Source organism: Xyrauchen texanus, chromosome 25, assembly GCF_025860055.1.
Source record: "Xyrauchen texanus isolate HMW12.3.18 chromosome 25, RBS_HiC_50CHRs, whole genome shotgun sequence".
Classification (NCBI taxonomy): Eukaryota; Metazoa; Chordata; class Actinopteri; order Cypriniformes; family Catostomidae; genus Xyrauchen; species Xyrauchen texanus.
Window position 1 is genome coordinate 20,303,243 of NC_068300.1, and position 25,916 is coordinate 20,329,158.

At 37.0% G+C, this 25,916-nt stretch overlaps 1 protein-coding gene across 4 annotated transcripts in view; it reads right to left on the reverse strand.

The window, feature by feature from the left end:
- Positions 1 to 25,916, reverse strand: part of LOC127618343 (formin-like protein 3) — a 69,262-nt gene that overhangs the window by 10,479 nt on the left and 32,867 nt on the right. For 3 of the 4 annotated variants that reach the window (XM_052090706.1, XM_052090705.1, XM_052090704.1), the window contains exons 2-21: positions 25,525 to 25,608; positions 24,902 to 24,982; positions 24,173 to 24,249; positions 20,786 to 20,869; positions 17,953 to 18,087; positions 17,052 to 17,160; positions 16,657 to 16,733; positions 14,652 to 14,745; positions 10,550 to 10,624; positions 10,340 to 10,450; positions 9,680 to 9,829; positions 7,488 to 7,589; positions 5,808 to 6,162; positions 4,928 to 5,011; positions 4,646 to 4,770; positions 4,338 to 4,540; positions 2,719 to 2,953; positions 739 to 807; positions 560 to 640; positions 357 to 486 (exon numbers count right to left, since the gene is read on the reverse strand). In XM_052090706.1, the coding sequence (XP_051946666.1) occupies positions 357 to 486; positions 560 to 640; positions 739 to 807; positions 2,719 to 2,953; positions 4,338 to 4,540; positions 4,646 to 4,770; positions 4,928 to 5,011; positions 5,808 to 6,162; positions 7,488 to 7,589; positions 9,680 to 9,829; positions 10,340 to 10,450; positions 10,550 to 10,624; positions 14,652 to 14,745; positions 16,657 to 16,733; positions 17,052 to 17,160; positions 17,953 to 18,087; positions 20,786 to 20,869; positions 24,173 to 24,249; positions 24,902 to 24,982; positions 25,525 to 25,608 (2,461 nt within the window). The remainder of the gene's footprint in view (positions 1 to 356; positions 487 to 559; positions 641 to 738; positions 808 to 2,718; positions 2,954 to 4,337; positions 4,541 to 4,645; positions 4,771 to 4,927; positions 5,012 to 5,807; positions 6,163 to 7,487; positions 7,590 to 9,679; positions 9,830 to 10,339; positions 10,451 to 10,549; positions 10,625 to 14,651; positions 14,746 to 16,656; positions 16,734 to 17,051; positions 17,161 to 17,952; positions 18,088 to 20,785; positions 20,870 to 24,172; positions 24,250 to 24,901; positions 24,983 to 25,524; positions 25,609 to 25,916) is intronic. The other variant, XM_052090707.1, reaches the window with a different exon arrangement.

A 25,916-nucleotide genomic window follows, 5' to 3' on the forward strand; every position in this document is an offset into this window, starting at 1 on the left:
GTTTGTTTTTTTATTTCTTGCTTAATCATATAGTTCAGGGGGATCACAGAGCTCAAGCCTAGTCTGAGCACAAGCCCCTCCATTATGGACAGCATGCCAAATCTGTATACCCTAATGGGCTTCAGGACTTTATGAACCAGTGAACTCGTGAAATGTCTTCCCAAAAAACATCCAGCTTGCAAAAAACTCATGGTTATGAAAATTAAACGTAACAGAATGGTACAAGTGCATATGGACTGTATCAGTCTGTATTCGTATCCCTCACTGTCTCGTTTTCATTCACTATAATTCAAATAGTAATATAAATTAATCTACCCTGAATAGGGTCTATACAACAAGGTTTAAATGGTCCAGACCTGCTGCAGCCTTATCCACAAAGTGCAGTTCATTGTAGAAGGTGGCCAGTTCAGGATATTTCTCCTTCACAATGAGAGCAATGTAATGTAGCAATGTCATCTTCCGGTCAGTAGACTTCGTATCTAGCAGCTGAGAAAGAGCAACATCAGCATGTGTGATGGCATCTCTGTTATACAACTATCATTTCAATCCCAAAACTCACCAGATCCAGACTCTGCAGCTTGAAACCATACACAGAGCCTCTTTTGCTACTGTTCATGTAGTTTCCCAGGGCAAGAATGATCTGTGTGGAGGCAAAAATGAGCATAAAATCATCACTTTGTCTACTTTTAAGTCGTTATAATGAGCAAGAGAAGCAAGCATGAAACATGAGACACATACTTCAAGAATTTTCTTTAACTTTGGTGAGGACTTCACTGAAGCTGATGCTGCAATGATGGCGTTGAGTTGCTATGGATTAAAAATAAAAACATGTCAAATCACAAAATGACTGGTATACTTCCTGCAACATTGTTTGACAGTACCAATCAGGACCCTTACTCATCACAGGTCTTAACCTCATAGTATAACAAAGTAGAATGTGTTCCTGGATCAACAACTTTTGTTGGTCCAGGAACGACATACACATAAAACATAGTCCTAATCCAAACCCAACCCTAACCCTTTTCAAAACCTATCCTATGAGCTAAGCAGGAGCGGCATGGAGAGGTATTCATTATAGCAAATGACAAGATGACCGAGACTGCATAAATGTCATTTTTAATAAAGAAATATGGAAAGAAGGATATAATTTAATTTATTGATATCATGTCAATACCGATTTAGAGTCTGGCTAGAATGTGAAAAACACAAAGGGTTTGTTTTAAAACGTGTACATAGTACTAGGGCTGTCGATATTATGCATTAAATCATGTAAAAAAAAAAAGCCCTAATCGACTTACCGAGAGCAGACGAGAACACATTCTTGCGTACAAACGGAGCTTAATGTAGCGCAAATCCGAATGCAGGGATCTCATGTGTTTGGTGTGTTTTTCTACATTTTTAAACTTCCTTTAACTTGACACAGCGACCTAAAAATGGTACGTTTATGATGTGATGCAACCAAGATGGTCCGTCTGATGCAGGTGTACATTGACGCATCCCTAAACAAACCCTTATAATAAATCTGGGACTGAATGAAGAATTCAATTGCAAAATGGATTGCTGTGAACTGTAGGCCAATGATGGACTTATGTTCAATAATATGTTGCATTCTAAAGTCACTTTTAGTAATGTCTTTTTTTTACTGCTTAAAGGTGGGGTATGTGATTTTCTTTTTTGACCATTTTTTCAAAATAACTTGAAATCCTATTCCTAACCCACTTACTGGCTGTAAATTAGAAGCACTGAAATGAAAATTAAGCAATTTAATCATCTGTGGAACGGGCAGGACTCGAAAAACTCCAGCCAATCATTTTCAAGACCATCTAGAATCATTGGACAGAAAATGTGTCAATCAAACGGTCAGTACCATGCCCCCTCCCCCACCACCCTGGCTGGCGTGTCCGTTCGTGCGCATACTCAAAGCTTCGTGACCCAGTAACAGGAAGCGATTGTATTTATGTATGGAGAATAGAGCTTTTATAGTGCTAGTGGGGTTGTTCCACATTTCTATGAATCCTGTTTTGAATAGAAGACCGCTGTACAGACGCCAGGGCTGGCGATGTTCTTTTTTTTTTACAGTTATGAGAAAATCAGCTCTACACCTTTCAAGAGTGGTATGCGACCCCCTCCTCCTGCTGTGTCAACAATTTGCTCTGAAAAATTGTCTGACAGGTGAATGCACTGTTTGACTAGTGAGTCTAGAACACTGCTAGAACACTGCGCATCTGAGTTTTCGCTCGTGCATGATTGCGCGTCCATGTTTTTCGAATGGGTGGAGTCAGGGCCAGCGTTGGAGGAGAGAAGGTAGGACCTTAGAGTTGTGTATTTTCAAAATCTGCCGGCCGTTTTGCAAATCACATACCCCACCTTTAACTTGTGTGCCTAAATAATGTAATGTATTTACATTTTCTGTATTATTATTTTTTTTATAATATATATATACAGTATATTTCATTTATAATTTAACTATTGAATTATTGTTAATTGAGGGGCTTTCTAAGCAAATATTTAATTAATTGCGATTAATTCGATTAATTAATTGGCATACCATGTAATTAATTTGATTAAAAATCTTAATCGATTGACAGCCCTAGTATATAGTAAAAACAAATGTATAGAATTAAAATGTATCAACCCTGTTTGTGGTCATTCTTCAATGAAAATCATTTTTTTTTTAAATTCCAACTGACTAATTGTTTAGGCATTGTGTTTGCTCACCGGGGTCAGCATGTTAACATTATCACTGAAGTTCCCCACAAATGTGATGATGTTCATTCTCTGAGTGAGGCGCTCAATCTTGCTGAAGAAGAGCATAAAACGGTCTTCCTCAGCCAGCTGGTCCAGAGGTCTCCTCTCTCGCTCATATTGACGCATTAGTTTACTCTCAGCCTCTGTGGGCAGGAACCGCATCAGACATTCCACAAAGTCCACCGGCAGTGCCTTCAGATCAAACCTGGAATCGGTACCATAAAGGTCATATCATTCATCTTAAATTGAAGATATACAGTGTGGTTCAAAAGGCTGAGTCCACATTGAAGATCTGGTATTAAAAATGTATTTTAAAACTGGAAATAAACAGCAATAACAGAGAAATGATATTATGATGCAAAATTAATAATGTTTAAATGAATGAATAAAAGTCTGCAGTACTTTTAGATCACAAATCAAATAAGCTAATTTGTGACATTGACCATGTTATCTTATTTATACAAAAGGTCAGATATACTTGCATCCATTAAAGCACACAAGGTGCTCATCAAATCATGCTGGTATAACATGAATCATCAGGTTGACAAACTTGTAGAGTCCATGCCAGTGTGGAGAACACGGCAAACACTAAGAAACTCTTTCATTCACATTAGTTTTTCAATTCAACAACTCACTCCAATTGAAATTCAAATAATATAATTTGTAAATAAAACAAAACAGCCTGATCTCATGACAATTACGTGACTGTGGCAAAAAAATGTTGCAAAACAAAATTACGTGCTTCATTACATGTTTCGCTGCAGTTTCCTAATGAAATATCCAGTGAGGGGTGCAAAAGTGAGTGAAGTGGTGTCATAATCAGACAAGGTTTTTAAGGTGTAAAACGTACCTCCCTAACCCTTAAACTTTAACTTAAACCTAACCAATAGTGTCCTAAATGCATCTGAGAAATGAACAATAGACATCCTTATATTAAACCAATACCTAAACTTATCTGATAGTGTGGAAAAAGCAAATGTGACATGAAGATATTTTTTTGGAAGCTACCATATCATTTCAAGTCACTTCTATGACACTTTCAAGCTCACATGTCAGCTTGTGTGCTTGACTGTTCTCGATCTGTGGTCCTCCGAGTCCAACACTCTATCTGGTTATTATAATCTTATAGTCATGTTGGAATAAGTGTGTAAATGAACAGTAAGTGGTCTGTAATACAAGCATTAAAATGTTTTGATTTTTCTAAATAAGCATTTGAATAAAGGTTTTGATATAATAACAGCAGTGTGTGAGTAACAGTCTGAATAATAAGTGTTACTAAAGTAATAATCAGCCTCTTTAGTTGTGATTTGTGTGAAAGTGAATAAATGCAAAATGTTGTTGAAGCACCTCTAGTGTTAATTCCACCAAAAAACTGCATTGAAACATAGAAAGTGGCACATAAAATCAGTTCACAAACATGTAGTTATAGTAACGTTCATTCTATAAGAATAGGTTTAAACAAACAAGCTGTATAAAAATGCAAATTAGAAGCATTTTCACAAGTGATTCGATTTTTGAACCACACTGTAAAAAAGCAACAACTCAAAATTAAAATCAGTACAGCAGTAGTAAAGATAATCTTTGCCTACGTTTGAATAGCTTTGCAGATATCCTCTGTGGTCTTGTTGGCCTTGCGCAGAGTGATGGCCAAGTTCTTTGAGCGATTGGAATCCAGCAGCTGCACTTTGTTCATGGTCTTCTGAGAGACCTTGCTCTTAGAGCACAACAGATCCACCACAGGGCCTTGAGCTTTCGTCTTGAACAACTCCTCAAATCTCTCAAGATCCAGCTCCTGTAATGCAACAGAACAGGAGCACTTGGCATGGGAGGAGATGGGTGGAGGAAAATGCAAAATTACAGAACAGTGTGTGCAAATCTAAGTAGCACTCAGTATCACCTCAAGCACACGCTCATCATCGATCTCGTTAAAGACGGTGCCATTTATCTGGTTGGGTTTCAGTGCAGTCCAGTTGAAGACAGGAAGACGGAACTTGGTTTTTATGGGCTTCTTAATGCGGATGGCTGTATGACCAAAAGAGCAACAGACATCTGATCACTTTTGGAAGGACATTAAAGATCGTTTAAAGATATTTTGATTAATGATTTTTACCGTTTTAGTTGTCAGACAATCAAAGCTGCAACACTACAGACAGCAACACTATTTGTAATTATGTCATACCTGATAAGCCGTCACTAAGGATGACTGATGGTGATGGTCCAGGGAGAGGAGGAGGTGGAGGAGGAGGAATATGAACAGACATCACTGTAAAAATAAATAAATAAATGCATACATAAATAATTTGTTTATGCCTCACTGAGTGTGCAAAAACACTAATGACTAACAAAAATAAGATCATTTTAAAAACCTGCAGGAAACAAAAAATGTATTTTCTCCAAATAAACAGTCATAGCGTAAGCATTGACTAAGCTGACAAAACGTGGGTCAAAAGTGATTCCATGCAAAGTTAAATGGGAAAATAGAAAAACAAAAATAGGATTAACAGTTTTATGCCCTTTACCTGATAAAAAAAATGCTTTAAGGCATTTACAGAATCTTATCCATTATCAGGATATTAAACATAATCAGTGCAAGATCATGCATGTAAATGCACTCATTAAGCCATTTTCAAATCACTTTCAGCTTTCTAATAGGTTCTGATGGGTATTTATTTAGCTCTAGTCCAGCTGTTTCCTCAGCAGAAACACCCTTGGCTTTTCCTCTTCCTGCTACACTTGTGATGACTTGTATGTTTGAATGGTTGTAACAAAGTGTGTGACAGCTGAGCATTGTTTTTCAATGTTAATCATAATCTGCAACAGCTGTTAGTAATAAAGACTCTCTTATTAGGAGGTTCATGGGTTTGCATTGTATAGTCCAAACTTATATACATTAAGCCAGTTTTAACTTCTCAAGTTAGATGCCATATTTAATTTTACATAAATAGAAATGATACTAAGGGATGGACATGACATATGACCTAAAGACAGAGCAACCTATTGAGTGGACTGTCCCTCACGCAACCCTGCAATCAATCCTGACTAGTTCTCTAGTTCAGTACCTTCAGAGGGGAGAGGTGGGGCAGGTGGAGGTGGGGGTGGGGGTGGAGCAACAACTTTAACAGCAACAGGTGAGCTGACATTGAGACCTCCGCTTCCAGTCACGTCTGCAGTAAGTGAGCCCAGGTCACCCAAAGGTGCTCCAACCACAACCCCACCAACCAGCCCACCACCACCACCACCCAAGGCCTCAATGGCAAGATCTCCATCAGGCTGTTTGCGCAAACGTATTGTGCCCTGCTGCTCCAGCTCCAGCAAACGCTTCTCAATGTTGTTGTGCCTCTGGAAAGCAGCATCTTTCTCCTTGATCATCCGTCGCAGTGTGTGCACCTGTGAGCTGGCTGACTCGTACGTCTCCTACACGGCCGAGAGTGAGGGAAGAATGTGAAATGAATCAAAGATCTTGGGGTAAGGAGGTATTATAGCATGTTTATTAAACTGTACACCTTTCCTCAGACCTTAAATGTAGTAAGGCCACATGACCAGACTGATCACACTGTGAAATTGGCGACAGAAGGTCGAAAGTTGCTGCTTCTAAAATCAGTCTGTGGTGACCAAAATTTGAACCACTGTCCCAGTGGTTGAAACTGGAAGTGTTGTCGAGGTAAAATGTCAACAGGGTGGCGCCAAAAGCGAGTTGTATTTTTTGTTGTAAATTATGGAATACAGTCAACAGGAATGCATATTTTATTAACCACACTCCCAAACCCTAAACCTAACTGTCAGTTGAGTAAAAATGTAACCTTAGAGAGAAAATGCCACCTCTCAATCAAGCTCACCGTTGTTTATGTGAATGCGATTGCTTCCTGCTTACCATGGGACTAGAACCTGTATCTCAGAGATTTCTTGCAAAATATTTTATAACTAGCACCATAAGCAAAAAGATGCATACATTTAAATTGACGCAAAAATGTCTGATCTGGGATGGAGCTTGTCAGTAATTCAGGAGATGGGTCGATTTCAAGGTAAATGAACATTTGGAAGCAGCATGTTGGTTTTCTGTGTGATTGTGTTGACGTAACATTTGTAAATTTCCTTACAAAAACGATTGCGGTGGTACAGAGATGGTATCAGATAATAATACCATGGAACTTGTATATACTGTAAATCATGGAACTGAATGATTACCAAGGTATTTACATGATTTATCCATGGCACTCTTTCCAAAAATCATACCAAGTACCAAGGTAATACCAAGGTAATTTGAATGACCAAATTATTTAAAAGCCATTGAATGACAGATTTATAATTGATCCAAAGTGTATAAATTCTGTCCCACTAGTGTTGCCAGACAGAATAGCAAAAATGGTTTACAGAACACTCCCCCTGTCTTTCATTGGTTGAAAAAAAATAAGAAATTCACAAGATTTGTTGAGCCAATGTTGCTGTGGCGTGGCAGGATTTTTTAAACAAACAGAACAAGGTTTTGCTACATTTACAGTGGCAGGTGTACAGTATTTAAACACCAACAAAGTTACACACATAACCTTTAATTATATATACCTTCTTTTATATCTTGCTCTCCCATTTTCTAAACATAGTCAAGTCCAAAATATTACTTTTAAATACTACATACAGAACAAGTACATAATTACAAGAGTTATAAAGCATGTCAAGCTCATTAGTCAAGATGATAATATACTGTAAATGTGATGGTACAGACAGAGTGATTGTAGCCCTACCTTGATGGCTACCAGTTCCTTGTCTTTGTGTAAAAGTTGTTTCTCAAGGTCTGCTACCTTCATTATGGTCTCATTTTCAACATCAAGAAGCTTCTCTGTCACCTAGAATAAGCAGGTAGAAATAGTGCAAAACAGAAAATATGACAGTGTGAAAAGATGAAAACAGAATAGGTAAAGTAGGAGAAGCAGAATTATAGGCCCTAATCCTATAAACATGATCCTGGGCATCTATCCCATACCCTTTTAAACCTCTCAGTTTGTTCAAACCTCTTTCACTCTCTTTCTGATCAGTATTTAATCATATTTCCATCAGTATGACACAGCAGATGAGGCAGCATCACTTTCACTTTTGAAGCAGCAGGGATTATGTACATAGTGGAATATTTGGGGAATTCAGTCTTCCTCCCCCAATGAGAGCAGAAGAGTTTGTTGTGTGATTCTCTGGTCATTTCAAGACCTTTGCCATGAGCATAACTCACCCCAGCAGAGAAGCCCACTACTGAGTGAAGATCAGAGGAACAATCTGAGGGATTGTTTTCAAGCTGCCTTTTACAGCCAGTGCAGACTGGTTTCATTTTTGTATACACAATATAATATAATATAATTTAATATAATATATAGGAGGTTTAAGACATTGTAAGCCTTTGAAATGATGTGTATTGTGAAAAGTGCTTTATAAATAAAAATGAATAGTCTATATATCATATTGAGTTTTATTTGTCTTTAATCTGTGCTTCAATGAATAAAATTTTTGTGTGTGTGTTTATTCTTTACAGACACAATTAAATAACAGGTTATAACAATGAATAAATGCACAGTGTGCCGCTGAAGTTCTCCATTCTTAAATGGCAGGGCCTTTCATACTGTTATGTTTAACTTCATATTTAAGTGTAGTCCATGTAATTGAACACTTGTTAAAAGATAAATATGAGTCATGTGAATGAGCACCTCTGTAGCTCCACCAGCAGTGTTGGGAAAGTTACTTCTGGAATGTATTCCACTACAGATTACAGTATACAAGCTGTTAAATGTAATTGGTAATGTATTCTGTTAGATTACTCAAGGTCAGTAACGTATTCTAAATACTTTGGATTACTTTTTCAGCACTGGTAGATTCAAATTGATTCGAAGGATTTTTTGATATTTTTACAGTAAAACAATTATTATCAAGAATACGAATTTTTGGGGGGCCTGGGTAGCTGACGCTGACTACCACCACTGGAGTTGCAGGTTCGAATCCTGGGTGTGCTGAGAGACTCCAGCTAGGTCTCCTAAGCAACCAAATTGGCCCGGTTGCTAGGGAGGGTAGAGTCACTTGTGGTAACCTCCTCGTGGTTGCTATAATGTGCTTCGCTCTCGGTGGGGCGTGTGGTGAGTTGTGCGTTGATGCTGCGGAGAATAACGTGAAGCCTCCAAACACGCTATGTCTCTGCGGTAATGCGCTCAACCAGCCACGTGATAATATGTGCAGATTGATGGTCTCAGACGCGGAGGCAACTGAGATTCATCCTCCACCATCCGGATTGAGGCGAGTCACTACGCCACCAGAGACTTAGAGTGCATTGGGAATTGGGCATTCCAAATTGGGGAAAAAAAAAATAATATGATTTTTGCCCTAATATCACTAGAAAATCGTACCTATCTTACTAGAAAAAAAGAAATTATGATCCAACAAGAATATTTATTTTTTATAATTTTATTTTCTCCCCTTTTTCTCCCCAATTTTGAATTCCCACCACCACGAGGACTTCAATTTTGAAGTCCTCGTGGTGGTGTAGTGACTCAATCCAGGTGGCGGAGGAAGAATCTCAGTTGCCTCCGCGTCTTAGACCATCAATCCACGCATCTTTATTATGTGGCTTGTTGAGCACGTTACAGCAGAGATATATCCCATGTGAAAAGGACTTAATATTAAATTAAACAAATGACAAGAAAATGCAAAGTAATCTCTTCAGTAATCAAAATACTTTTTTGAATATAACTGTATTCTAATCTCCAATTATTGAAATTGTAACTGTAGTGAATACAGTTTGTATTTTAAATACATAATCCCATTACATGTATCCCGTTACCCCCCAACTCTGTCTACCAGTCTAGACATACAAATCAAGTCAAAACAGGTGACATCATGAGACCATTTGGTGTAATATAAACATGTTATCATGACAGAAGGAGTACAAAATGGCTCTTACGTGTGACAAATGCTCCTCCAGCTCCTCTACCTTCTCCAGAGCCACATTCTTTGTTTCAGCATCCTCCAGCAGTCCTCCAACATCAAAAACATTATCCAGGTACGCCTGGATCTGCACTGACAACTTATCACTTTCTGTGTGCTTGGATTTCTGTAAGGGAACACAGGACTCAATATTTTATATTATAACTTCATTAAGTGTGTTTGACTAATTATTTTTTCTAATTTATTTAGAAATATATATAGTATACAGTGTGCGTGTGTGGGCACACACACACACACACACAATTTTATATATAAATAAAGAAAAATAGGTTACAAACTGGTAATTACAAGGGTGAATGTGGTTTATGAGGACATTTCTAGTGTCCCCATAATTTAAATTGCTTAAAAAACATATTAAACGATGTTGTATTGAAAATGTAAAAATGCAGAAAGTTTTTTGTGAGGGTTAGATTTAGATAGAATCTATAGTTTGTACAGTATAAAAATCATAATGATAGGTAGACCAACGTGTGTGTGTGTGTGATTGTTTTATATAATGATTGTTCATGCATTAATAATAAAAGTTAAAAAAACATTTACGGTCATTTCATTTATAGTGTTTCATTTGCGATCTACAATTATAGGAACAAATTTACAGTAAGCATTGACTGAGTACCTCTAGGAAGTCATCAAGACCCAGTTTAGTGAATTCATACTGCAGATGTACACGGAAGTTCATGTCCTCCACTGAATGGACAACAATGTTGATGAACTGCATACAAGCCACCTGGGACACAATAAACATAGTCAAACATTTTTTAGAAAATGTTTTTCTTGCAAAAACAGGTATAGAAGATGCTTTTTGTCAGTGCTATTAAGCACATACCATAAAGTCGATATTTCCATCTTCACTACGAAAGTACTCCATCAGCTTCTCAAAGCGATACTTCTCCTTACATACCTGAAGTTTAAAATATTTTGGATTATTCAAACATTCAAACCCAATAATCTGAGTCCAGATTTAGCAGATTTGTCAAGTAATAAAATTAGTGTAATAATATTGCTCCCAAATTCTAATTAGATCAACATCTAATTTACACATAAACCATAACATAGTTTTCTTTCTTTTCTTTAGTTGTCTAGATCTGATTAAAGAGAAACAAGAGAGTGTGAGGTTACTGGGTAAAGTAACAGAGCCTGACCAAGGAAATGTATGCATTATTACAGACTTTATGGAAAAGCAAGAGAACAGAATTAAGGGAATATTCCAGGTTCAATACAAGTTTTGCTCAAACGACAGCACGTGTGGCATAATGCTGATAACAACAAAAAATTATTTTGACTCGTCCGTCATTTTCATAAAAAAAGCAAAAATTGAGGTTGCAGAGACACTTACAATGGAAGTGAATGGGGCCAATTTTTGGAGGACAGAAATGTGAAGCTTGTAAATGAATAAAAGCACTTATATTAATTATTTTGTTATAACTCATTTATTATTTGAGCTGTGAATTTGTTAACCTGTTGAAACGCAATCGCCCGCACGCAGTGGTGACCCCAATCTGCTTTCATTTAATATATAATTTACCGTCTATAAATGTAATTTATGTTAACAACCTAACAACCTTATCTTTTCAAAGGTCTAAGGGTTCAACATTGATATCCGATCTCTGTTTCAATATAGCAATGCTCCAGAAACAGCAATTTAGAGTACAAATGAAAACATGCAATATCAAATGTTGTAAAACTATATATGATCATATATATTAGAATCTCGTAAACAAAACGAGCCTGTCTCCAAAGTCTATTTTAAAAAATGCAGCATTGTTTTATTCATAATAGTTAAGTAGTGCAGTCAGATTTTGTGTAATCTTGAAAGGCGGAGCCTTAATTTTACTCTGTACACTTCCAGCAATTTTACAGAGAAAAAAAGCCTCATTTTTTGTTCGATCATCTTCAAATTTTAAACGTAACTTCTTTAGACTTGTGGCTTTGAGACCATTGTATTTCTGGGTTGTCTTTGTACTTTTATTATTGTTTTTTAGATTACAAAACATGTTCAGCACAAAATATTTCCATTACTATAAACTTCAGCTTCTCTAACTTTAAAAATAACAACATAAATAAATGATTAAACTTGAGAAATAAATCCCAAATTGTCTTCTTTCAAAAGATACTACAACTGTGTCCATACTCTAAAGGGTCCAGTAAATACAACCATTTAAGTTCAGGTATGTCATTTTCATGGTTTGTGCTCAAAAAGGGGGTGCGTATCAGCAGGTTAAAATTAGCTTTTTACAGTCCTTTTAGGGTTTTAGGGTTTGTTTACATTATATAGACATGACAACAAAGTTTTAAAATTGGCTAGGACTTTACTCAAAAAAGGTTAGTAAGCAATTTGATCACTCTAAAATAACACTAACTCGCATATTGTTTACATTTTCTGCAGTGTTGGGGGTAACTTTTCTGAGTAATGATTCAAGTAATGCTATATTTTTTTAAATAAGTAACTCGTTGCTTTTGTACACCTCTCCATTCCCCGTATTGCGATAAATCAGGAGTAAAAGTGTGCAAACTTTGAGGAGGTGCATTGTAGTTCTAGAGAGTGGGAGGCTTACTAGAGATGTTCAATGAAGTTGTAGTTTGTGTGTGCATGATGGGAATTGCAGTTCTAGAGAGTATGAGCCATGCTTATCAGCGATGGGCAGAGCACATCTAGTCTTTTTTTAGCCACCCTGAGATTTAGGTTTTAAAAATGGCAAAATGTTGCTGGTAAAGAAATGTAAATCTGAATGCTTCAGTGGAATCCAGTTGTACTCATCATTTGTAGCAGTGGATTTTTTGTGTGCACCGGAGCTGACATGAGCAGCCATCATAAACTTTGCCATTGTCATGACAATCACAGCAAGAGTTAAGAAATGTGTTCTCATAAGGCAACATTTTGTCAGAAATGTAATATTCAGGTAAGTGATACTTTGATTCTCACGACTGATTTATGTACGCTGCATTTAAAATTGTGTACACACACATTTTCGTATATAGCACAGGCATAAGCCAGAGATGTCTTCCCGTGGCCATATCATGATTATACAGATACTGTACAATCGCTGACAGTTTGTGCATCCGAACTGCTTTTTTTTAAGGCTGCCCGTAACTGCCCGTGATTAGATAATTGCATTAATGAGAAATTGAACAGGTGTTCCTAATAATCCTTTAGATGAGTGTATATGATACAGGTTCAAGTGTTGGACTTCGCTGCTTTAGGTAAGACAGTGGTTATTCTTCATTATTCATACTGGCTGCCATGTTGATGGAAAAACAAATCATGCATATTACAGTTATTATATTCCTTTATTATAAATATGACGTGAAGTCCTACTGATTGTAGACTTTCTAAATATCTGTTTTTTTAGTATGTTGTTTTGACATGAGTATTGTACAGTAGCTAGCATGACCTGAAATGTCTCTACGTTATCTCTTGTATTTGTGTTGAATGCACAGCAGGCGAGAGAGTGGCGATGAGAAAATGTAGCGCAAAAGTAACAACAATTTACTTTCCATTAAAAGTAGCTTTTTAATCAATTTAGTACATTTTTAAGGACTAACGCAATATTCTAACAAGTTACTTTTAAAAGTAACATTACCAAACACTGGTCTAGTGACTATACTTTTGAAACAGTGATTATTTTAACATTTACGGATTGGGCACATTTACTTCCATTGTAAGTGCCTCACTGAAACTGAGTTTTGCCTCTTTTTTTTTTGTGTTGTAATAAATATTATGCCAAAAATCCTGTCGATTGAGCTGAACTTTTATTGAACCTTAACTTTTTTAACAAAAGAGGCATCATCTAGACTAGTCCCTCACACTTCACCATGTTATGATGAAAGGCAGCGAAACAGCATGGGAAAATGGGCAAATTCAAAACATGACCTTTGTAAAATGCTTGATTAGACCAAACAACATCAGCTTCTTGTTTGTGTACATAATGCTCCACTGAATTATTTGTGGGACATTTACTTCACGCCTCTAAATTCAACGTTAGGTTAACCACAGACTCTTTGAAGACTAGTTTTACTAGAAACTCTGCAAGCTTTGTTTTTGTATAATTTCACAGTCTCTCTCTTTCTCTCTCTCATAGCAGTGGGTCCGACATTTTTGTAACTGCTGCGCTGATTAGCTCTTCTACTTTCTCATGGTAGAGTTGACCAGTTATGGGGTAATTGGCCCGTTTCCGGTATTTAAATGACTAGGCCAACAGAACTGGATTGGTTGAGTGAACAGTTGAGTCTGCGGGCAGTTCACTCTCCCCAAAATACTGATCCTTATCAGACGTGGGCTTAATGAAACGACTGGCTTAAGATGTGGTGTTTTCCCACAAATGCACACTATTTAGAAAGGGAGAAAATAACTGTGCCATCAGGCATGGCTAGCTACAATTGCTTTTATATGTGAGGGAAAGAATAGAATAATTTCAAAAACAAGCGACCCCACACGCTTTACCTCCAAAATATAAACCTCTTTACCACATTTAATGAAATAGCTCATTCATTAATGAAAATTCTGTCATCATTTAGTCACCCTTGTGTCATTATAAACCTGAATGATTTACTCCCACCTCTTCATACTTTGCAAATGCATTGTGATTGGTATTGAGAGAAGAGAGCTTTGGCAAGATATCCAGTGAATAATGACTTAATTTTTGGGCTGTTCCTCGTATAAAGCTATTTTATGGCTTTTTTATTCAGAATTGGAATGCAGCCCAATTTTATGGTTTATTATGCTTTTGTTGTCCTTTTTGGAGCTTCTTTGGTTACTGCATGCATATGTTATATGGAAGACAGCAGTGTGAACATTCTCGTAAGAAGAAAGAATGTCATATGGGTTTGGAACAACATTAGGGTGAGTAAATGATAACAGACTTTTTTTTTTTATGTACTATAATTGTTTTTGTAACACACATGGAAATGTATATGTCCCAAGGTTCTACCTCTTTGAAGTTATCAAACGCAGAGAGGATGATTTCATGACCTCCTCGCACCAAACATACAGCAGCAAGCAGCTCCAGGACCAGCGCTTTTGTTCTAAAGGCAGAACAATAGCTTCTGTGAGTGTTCAACCAGACCAGAGCTGCAGAGCAGGATTCTCACAATAAGAAGGGTAACATTACCAACTTGACAGATCATTACCCACCCACACCTGCTTAGATCTATGCTTCAGGGAGAGCTGCAGCTTTGTGTTCATTGTTTTCAAAATTAGAAATATGATAGGAGGGGTTGATAGCTCACTTTCATCTTGAGCTTTTCATATGGGGTCATTTCTGATGTTGATTATGAGTAAATGTAGGTGGGGTAATTTTTCTATCATGTTTTGAAATGACACAATCCAAAACACATTACAGCACTGTTAACACATGTTCGGTATGGCCCTTTAAACATTTTAAGAAACATACTTAACATCGAAGTGTCAGGCTGATACTTCGTGAATTTTCCTAATCTTATGAGATCTGATTACAAACAAAATTACATTTGATAAAATTGATCACATGTCCTCCATGATAAATGTTGGATTACTGATGTTTGGGGTCTCAGAGACCAGAGGTGTAAAATATTAATAAATGCTATGAATTTTAAAATGCTTGATTTTTTTATTTAAAGTGCATACTATGAAAGTACACTCTTGTCAATTTAGATTTATTTACCTGTATTTTTCTACAGTATTTTCCTAGGGTCAAATTGATCAAGGAATGTTACTGGACAACTGACACATTTGTGAAATATTCATGCCTTCCCTAAAAATGTGCTTCAAGGGGCAACATCTCCATTAAATGGTTTGATTCAAGTCAAAAAATATTATTTAACATATCTAAATCAACCTGACTACATTAAGTTATAGCAACAAAACTACTTTTAAGAGTTAGGACAGGAAGAAATAGTTCCTTAAAGGGATAGTTCACCCCAAAAAATTAAATTCTCTCATAATTTACTCACCCTCATGCCATCCCAGATGTAAATGCTTTTCTTTCTTCTGCAGAACACAAACTAAGATTTTTAGAAGAATATATCAGCTCACAATGCAAGTGAATGGGTATCAACATTTTGAAGCTCCAAAAAGCACATAAACACAGCATAAAAGTAATCCATAAGACTACAGTAATTAAATCTATATCTGTTTCTCACCCACATTTATCCTATCACTTCTGAAGATATAGATTTAATCACTGGAGTAATATGGATTAATTTTATGCTGCCTTTATGTGCTTTTGGAGCTTTAAAAATGTGGTACCCATTCACTTGCACTGAAAGGACCAACAGAGCTGAGATATTTTCTAAAAATCTTTTTTTTGTATTCAGCACAGGAAAGTAAGTCATACACATCTAGGATGGCATACGGGTGAGTAAATGATGTGAGAATATAATTTTTGGGCGAACTATCCCTGTAAGATAACAATTGGTGGTTACCTCTTTTTACAATGTGATACAACACAGGTTAAACATTTCAATAATATATGTCAAATGGGCTTTGGTTAGGTCAGATGAACATTGTAAATAATTTTGTAAGAAAATAATAGGTTATTTTTTAAATTACTTTTAATATGTATTATTATTTATTCTCTGAGACCCCAAGTATAAAGACAGTAAAGTGATCCATGAAGGTTAAAGGATCAAGCTTGAATCTGATTGAGTGTTACATTGGAACAATAATTAACTGAGCTCCAAGAGTGAGATGATGTCAGGGGGGTCTTCCATGCTTCAGTGTGAACTCATCTAAGCTCTGACTACAAATGTACTGAGCTCACACTGACACTAATCCTCTTTAAAGACTTCATTCATACCTAACAAAAGCACATCTCTAATCCCCAACTTCACAGCCCAACCACAACTATAGGCCACCGAAGGTATTCAGTTGGCTCATCAGGTAGTTACAGCTTAATCCCCTTCAAATATCTAACAACATACAGTTTTTAGGGTTTTAAATAGAGCCCTAGTTCTTACCTCGGGTTCTTATTGTTCAAACTCAGGGCAATCTCATTGACTGCATGTGCGTGAGACATGACAAGGTTGAAGCCATACTGAAGTAAAAGGGAAAGAACAAGTGGTTTTGAGTGTAAAAACACCAATGAGTGTCATTGAGTCAATGGTGATGTTCCTCATTATGTGCAGCCTAAAACTAGGCTTCGTTCACACAGCAGCATTGTATTAATTAAGTTGTGATTTGTTAATCGAAGAAAAATGGATGTGAAAAACAGTGTAACAGGTTATGTCTCTTGTTTGAATATTTTTCGTAATACCACTAGAGGGAGAAAACTCTTTTTGTGGTTGCTTCTGTAAGTGAACATGATAGTTGTCACTGAGGGTTTTGTAACCAATCATGTCAATGTATCCTGTACCTGATAGTTCATGATCGCTCTCAAGCACATGATGCACACGTGCACATCATCCTTTTGACTCACTAATCTGGAGTTCTTGATAGTTTTGTTGTTGGGAGTTGAGCCATAGCTGTAATGGTAGATAAAGATTGACAGTAATTCACAAGAGCTGTTTTGAATTTGACATAATATACGCACATGCATAAACTATCACACACGCAAATCACATCACAAAATTACTTTCATTATTATGTTATCTACTCTCAGGAAGTGTGGCTTTACTGTAGCTCAGTGGTAAAATAATGCATGCATGTGACTCCTAGTTTCAATGCAAATCTCAGAAAGTGTTCCAGTTATAGCATGTATACACACATACTGCATATTATACCCCATTATATTAAAATTAGAGTTTTGTGGCTTTTAGTCCATGGCCATTAACTTTGAGGCCATCTTAATGCTAGTGTACGCCTAAACATTGACACAATTCACTTTTAGCGGATATAGACATTCAACAATTTGCAGTCTTTCTCTTCTGGGAAAACAGACAAAAATATTGATGACTGCACTACACAGGTTTTGTCCAATCAAATGCTCTCCACAATAAGAACATCTCCCCACCTGCTCCCCACCAGCAAATCATGGGTCATGTCTGTGATGTTTGAATAGCCTATTAGCTATTAAATAAAAAAAATAATTAAAGAGCACTTTGATATGTCCCACCCAAACTTCCTGTTTCAATAAAAATATGTCAATAAAGGACAGAAAGCTGCGCTTGTCAAGCGATTTTATGGGGTATTTAATGAGCTGTGATTGGCCAGCAGCCTGAACCAAACTAATGCAAGTCATCAAAATAGGCAAACATAATTTCAAAGCAAGGCAGAGCTTAGCAAGCACAAGCAGGTCATACATGGCATGTACATACCGGAGGACGGATTGTCGCGCAGAGCGCACCAAAGTATTGCAGCCATTCTGGTGCAGATCCTCAATGGACCTGCTCCAAGACTTAGCATTGTCCAGCGAGCAGTCCTCGCCATTCTCCAGCCCTTCAAAATCCAACCTGAGCCGCACACATAGGGAATTGCACATAAAGAGGGAAAGGGGGTAAAGGGGAGTTCACACTGACAACGATTTACAGCAGCAATTTCTGGCAACATGAGTTACAGCCAGAGGTGGAAAGTAACAAATTACTTGTTACAGTAAATTTTTCAGTTTGTTCGACTTTATTTTTTTTATTATAAAAAAATTAGATTACTTTTATTTGAGGTGTATTCAACTTCACTACATTTATTTTCCCCCAAAATTACAAAGTACAAAAATGAACATACATCCCTGAACATGCACTAAATATGCTTCCAAACTAAAACACGCATCATCACAGCACGACGGAAGCCCGTAGAGCACTACAGCGTGCAAGATAGCATGAGTCATCTCTTGCATGAATCATCCAGGCTTCACACCAATGCGACGCAGACCACAAGTTCTACAGAAAATACTGTATTTTAAAACACTATGAAGGAAGTCTGTTATATGAAACAACAAGACAACCTTGACATTCTAAACAGTAGCAACGAAGAAAAGAGGAGACAACACTGCCAAGCACCAACATGAAATACAAGGCATTTCAGACTACACAACTACACCCTTCCTAAAATGTATTATGTTTTTACTGTGGTAACCCTCGAAGTGGGCTGGGGCTCACCGAAGCGCCATACTGACAATAAAGCGTAATGCTTTTCACAGTACCGAGAATTATTCTTCTGTTGTCTTCCAACAGCTCTTATAAACTGCTGGTGGTACTCTTCTCTCCCTTCTCCACAAGACAATCTGCCCTGTCAGCTAGACAAAACTGCATCTGTAATTTTCAGTATATTTTATAATCTTATCCTGGAAAGGAACTGTTCATTCAGATGGGGAATGTCTGACTGACGTGTTAAACACCCAATCACACTGAACTTGGTTTTAAATGTATGTTTTAACTGTATTGAACAGGTTAATAGTATAGTTTGACAAACGTACAGGGATATCTTGTTTACTTTGTCTCCATTTTTTTTTTTTACATACCTTTAAAAAGATTTGATACCACAAACCTTTCAGGTTCTTTATAATGATGTTTTTTGGAGTTAATATCAATTTCTGAATTTACCAAATGCTTCTTAATATAGCCTTTATTTATTTACTTTAAAAATAAAATGCATTCAGTCTTAATCCATCTAGAACCTTTCTTAAAATCTCAACAGAAAAACAGCTTTAGTGTCAAATTAATTAAATGCATTTACTACATTAAAACTCTTTTAATAATCTTTTAATAATATCTTTTCAAAATTTTAATAAGTTTAATAACATAAAATATTCTAATAAATATTCTTTGTCTTAACTATATGCAAAACTGAAATCCACATTCTATGATAGATTTTTAATATCTTTGTGTCACACAATAAAACAATAGGCCTACTTGACAGGTACGGCACGCCCCAGTAAGAACAACTGTAGCTTTACAGCTCTCTTAGCAGAGTCCTTTTGCAAAGACTTTTAAAGAGACACTTAATTAATAAAAAAAATACACTAAAATTAAAAATAAATAATAATATACTACTTATTTCAAACAGTAATATTAATTTGCAAAATTAAACATTTTTGGCAGTATATCTGATCAATATAATGCATCCTTCAGTGAACAGAAGAATACATTTATTTCAAAAACAAAACTCCTTTGTGCCTTTGTGTTCTAACATTTTGAATGGTTGTGTATATACTGTACTATATGTAGTAAAATATATTTTTATAAAGTAATTTGTAAAGTAATTGAGTAGTTGCAACTAATTATTTGCTCTTACTTGAGTCATATTATTTCTCAGTAGCAATACTTTTTCTTAAGTAGAGATTTTCAGTACTCATTTGAGACAAACAATTTGAAAAATTTGAGAAGTGACGCTATGAGGCGACAACCAATGGGAGTAAAGACAGCGGAGCTCACGTGATCCGTCTCCTGTGAGATACTGGAGCCGAGTGCAGGTAATATTTTGAAGTTAATGTTACTTAAGTTAATATGATTTATCTCTGCCTGCATACAGGCATAAGATTTAAAAATGATGCGGGGAAAGTAAAACTGGGCATTTTGAGTGAGTTTGATTCATGCATTAATAACAATTCTTCATGATAATCTTGTTGATGATATGATTCATTATGCACTGCTGCAATTAATTTACAAACGCTTCCTCCTGCAGAATCTTAATTGAATTTTAAGAGCCAAGAAAACAAATATGTTGTTGAAATAGAATGATGCCTTACTTTCACCAGCAATTTATAAAAATTTTTATACAATTTTCAAAAACTATTGGCAGTTGCGCAGTCCACCAATACCGTTAGGGCATCCAGCAGCAGGAAGGCTTTTTGGCAACCAATAATACAACGACCTGGTGATTTCCAGCGATAAAATACAGTAGCTGTCAGTGTGAACAGGACACTGGGATTTGGAAAGTTAGCCAAAAAGCTTGTTACAGGGGATCCACAACTATATGCATAGCAGCACAAGAACATCCAAGCATATTATAGCATGGCATAACAAAGCACAAAACAAAATGCAGAACAAAAATGTGCCTTTCCATCAGGTTTATGATCATTACAAAATCAGGGAATTCTTTACAGCCCAGCTCCAGCAGCATCTCAGCTTCTAGTTACGGAGGGAGCAGATGCACAGACTGACAGATTGGAGTTTTTTGGGTTTTGTTAGGGTGTGTTTAAGGTGTGTCACTCACATAACTGCACATTGGGCGAAGGAGAGATACTCCACCAGAATGTCCAGCCCTCTGTTCTCATCGTTGAGGAATTCACGAACCCACCTACAACATTAAAGATACAGATGTTAATATCCTACTGAATTCAAACACAATCCATACATCCAACAACAACATCAATCAACAACATGATCAGACTGGCAAAAAATGAATCTATATAAAAATGTGACAGGAAGATAGAGACAAAGATGAAAAAGAAGGTTAAGGGAATGGCTGCTATTTTTCTAAACTGGCAACATGAAATCAAAATAGGAGTTTTGCGGGGCCTGGGTTGCTCAGCGAGTATTGATGCTGATATCCCACCCCTGGAGTCGCAGGTTTGAATCCAGGGTGTGCTGAGTGACTCCAGCCAGGTCTCATAAGCAACCAAATTGGCCTGGTTGCTAGGGAGGGTAGAGTCACATGGGGTAACCTTCTTGCTCTCAATGGGGCACGTGGTAAGTAGTGCGTGGAAAGCAGAGAGTAGCATGAGCCACCACATGCGGAGTCGCAATGCTGTCATGCACAATGAGCCACGTGATAAGATGCGTGGATTGAATGTCTCAGAAGCGGAGGCAACTGAAACGTGCCTCCCTTGTTAAAATGGGTTGAGAATGTCATTTCATGTTGACTTTAAAATTCAAAGACATTTTTGCCTAAAGGCTGCTCTGACTTGACTGGCTTGGCAAGACTGGGATGGAAAGGCTAGCTTCAGATTTCCTTCATTTAGCTTCAGTTTTCTGGGGGGAAGAAAGCAAAAGGAATTCCACCACACAGAGCAGAGGATCGTGGAAGGCATAAGGCTGAGAGAGGGATGGAAAGAGGAGGTTAAATCCCTGACTGTGGGAGTGTTTAGTCTGCCTCCCCAAAGCAAACATGCACTCATACCTACATGCATTCTTTTTTAGTCAAAAGTAAAACTGAAATAATTAGATATAGAATTACATTACATTGACTCTTTCCAAACAACTTTCCAAGTCCAAATTTCCCTTGGAATCTTGTTGAATAGCTTTTTTCAATTGGTAATACATCACATTAGTTCTATTAAAATCTAAACATTTTTTAAGATGGATGTACTGTATATTGTTTGGTGGCCAAAGTTGTATCAGGAGCTACCGGACTTCTGAAAGAGCACAAGAAAGACAGAAGAGAGAAACAGTTGGACCGAACAACACAGAGAGAGAAATAGACTTTTCAGACTGAAAAGGTGATGCGGGCAGTGGGGGGGGTGGCTAACTCGATCATCAGCTTCCTGTCTACCACCTCCCCCTCCCCCTCCCTTCTTCCCTTTTAGATTATTTTCCTGTCCGGCCAGATGCTATTTCAGATTGTCTTGGCAAAGCAAGAGTAGTACATCGGAAAGAGGCCAGGGATCAGACACATGCAATAAACAGTCTTCTGTTCCATTTCATCCAGAAAAAATAGCCTGCCTATTCTATTCCTTTTGTTCTTAATAAGAAACACATTACCACTAACTCTTATTAAAGACCAAGAGTGTATTAGTTATTTATGGCTCTCAAAGAAGACAAAGGAAGTCATCTAAAATCAGATTTTAGTATTGTTTTCTCAGATTTTGTGGATATATTCTAACTCGGTTTGTGTACTGTCTGATTGGTTTAGTTCTCTGCAATGGGTGGATATAAAGGCCCTGATATACTTAAAACGAAATCGAAGATGACGTCATGTAGAACAAAATCTTGGCAAAAATACTGTATTTCAGTGGATTGTAACAGCTCGTCTGGATGAACGTTTAGGAAAACTTCTTACCTTTGCTAAACACCTTACTAGTATTGGTCCACGTCATCGTTAGGTGTAACGTTGTTCAGACAGGTAAGATGAGTCAACATGAACACACTGACATTGTGCAAACTTACCTACATCTGTACGATCGTTCGCTTAGAGACATTGTTCAAGACCAATTATTTTTTGTTTTGTTTAATTAGTCTACTAAAAGGAATCAAATCTACTCGAATACTCTCAAGTTCCCATCCAGTCATGTGCCATCTGCAGCGAAAGTCATTCACACATCTGCCCATAGTAAGATACACCTATCATCATTTTTGTCTGTATTTTGCCCATTAACATTCTTTTATTCACCTATCTTTGCAATAGTATCAGTGTCATCATAAATTACAATAATGTAACCAGCGGATGTTATGGTCATGTATAGCATGTTTGTGCATTGGTGTCAAGAATTCTGAATGTAAACAAGACATTCTTTTCACCCCTGAACAAAGAACTTCTCCAGAAGATATCAGGTCCTTAAGGAGTGCCAATCATTTTCAAAGTTCTACACATGTCCCACCCCCTAATTTCATGCATATTTATTTTCCTTTTTATTTCTATGTACTCTCTTATTTTATTCTCTTGTATCTCCTTCCATATGTACAGTATGTGAATGAAGCACTTTAAAAACACTGTTTTAAAAGGTGCTATATAAAGAAAGTTTTAATTACTTCAGCTACCCACAAGGCTCTAGTACTCTCAGCTCTGTTTAACATCCATGTTCAAATCCATTAAATCCAATCAATTCTGCAGATTTATCCTCCAACATATTGCAGAAAATGCACAAATGAAAGTCAACAGATTCCATCTGGGCCTGGTTATAACAAAGCACCCTTTTCTCTAATGCAGTTGTATGTATTACAACAGTTTTACAGTTTACCATTTACAACACATTGTTTGTGTATGCATATGTGTGTGTGTGTGTGCCCAAGAGAATAGAGTATAAAAACCATGAAAAGATCTTCCCATTGCTTCATTGTGCTTCATTGTACTTCATTGTGTGTGGCAGGCTTGTATTAATCAACGTGAGTTATAGACCTTCATGTATGCGTGTGTGTGTGTGTGTGTGTGTGTGTGTGTGTGTGTGTATATACGTGTCCTTTCACACACTACATTGTTGGATGTTCATGCTTCCTGGCTCTCCGGCATACACAACCGAGCTTCCTGCTGGCTAAAGCTGCTAAGGGGGTGGTGTGTGTGAGAGGCTAAATGAATAAAAACCATCTGGGAGCAGCCGAAACCTACAGACAACACTGTAAGCACAGAGAAGCTGGTAAGACAGCCTGACAGCAGGGCTCTGTCCATGGGCAAACACTACATCTAGTTTTCTACAACAGGAAGAACAAAGAAAGAGTGATTCTTTAGAGGGGAAAGCCAAAAAATACCACAGCTTCCCACCTATAAGACTAGCAGTGCTATTGTTCCCAAACTGTATACAGGAGCCTTATAACTTCGCAGTATTGGTTACTGTTGGATCATGGGAGATCAATCTGGGTGATCGCTGGGTGGGGTATTTGAAGAGATCAGTACAAGACAAAGGGATGTAAAAGAAGGATTAAAGGAGAAGAGACAGGAATTAGTCACCCGATGTGATTGGTTCTCAGTGATATCTCCAGCTCCCGTAGGACTTTAGTGGATTCCTGCACCCTCCTGCGGAATTTCTGCACACAGAGAAAAGATGATGATTATCAGCATGTTTGGGAAAATGCTTTGCAAAATGACCATAATAAAAATAATTGAAATATTTCAATAAACACTGACTTATGCAGTCAGTGTTTTAGTGCTCCAAAGGGATCAACTCTAATGACGTGCACAGAAGGCACCAGCTCATATTACAGGAAATTAACAGATTCTATCTGTTTATGAGAATATTTATACAAGTTTTTTCTTCACTTTTTAATAATAATTTTTTATCGCTTTATTTGCTCTCTTTGACACTTAAAATTAAATGGACTGCACCTTTAAGACCTCTATGTAAACACCCTCTTTGCATGTGAAATAAGCAACACTTTGCTGCGCTTACACACCAGCTGCATGTTTGCAGCCCCATCCTTCAATAACAGCCTCTTTTCCAAGCTTGCATTACATTGTGACAGGTCTTTCAGCTTAATGTTAATAAAGGGTCTTTTTGGACTAAGAGGAAGTTTTGGGTACTGAAAGTTATAAAAGAATTTCATATTACTATGAATTTATTATATGATCACTTTCTGCAGGTCATATGCTAGTGCAGTTGGCCGAGAAATGCAATGGGTAAGACACTCTGTAGGATCTAACATTAACAGATATAAATAAGATGCAGACTATGATGCTGACCTTGCGTGTGACCCTAGGGTCTAAATATCCACGTAGTTTCTGGATGTATGTATGTGGAGGATTCTTCACCTGGAAACGCTCCTAACACAGAAAAAACATACGGCCAAAAACATAAACAACTCCAACAAAAGACATGATGCATCTTATTTTCCAGACTAGACTTTTATAAAAAAGTATTTCTACAAAATATACATAAAATGTGATACATTTACTTTTGCTCAGATCCTGCATTTAAAGGAATAGTTCCTCACACAAAGCTATCGTGTGGTTTTAGAAGACTTGGACTATAATGCACCCCATGTGTAAACCACTTTTATTGTGCTTTTTATTGTCATTTTGTCAGTACTCATTCAATTTCATTGAAAACAATGGTCCAGTAAAAAAAAAAAAAAAAAATATATATATATATATATATATATATATATATATATATAATACAGGTTTTGAAACGCCAGCAGGTGAGAAAATAATGGCATAATTGTTATTTTTGGTGAACTAATCCTTTAAACTCAATACAAATGGGATGTTCTATCTATGCAGAGACAGCACAGTCGGCCTGATCTTGTAATTTGCCTCCTTTTTCTGTGTGGATATGGCATCATGGCTCATTGTGAAGGTTATACCTGGTCACAGATGAGGTCCCACTTCTTCTCATTATCGTACTGCCGCAGGAGACGTGCTTTATCTGGAGGCAGGTTCATAGAATTCTGAAAAACAAACTTATGCATCAGAACACACAGGAAGTCATTTATTCCCCTCAACTATAGCAACAACCTTGCAGAGATGCCTCTGTTCTCATTTGCTCTGGGTCATAGCGGTTTCTTGTCTGACACAAAGCAACCTTGCATATCACCTCACTTCCTGTGATATGCAAGGTTTTCTCTTCAGAAACATCAAAAAATCTTATTGCAAAATTCCCATTCTTAATCTAAAACTAGATTAGATTATACAAACATTTTCTGGGGGGAAAAATGTGAGTGGTGGTTTCCTATGCAAAAGTCACCAACACAATGTC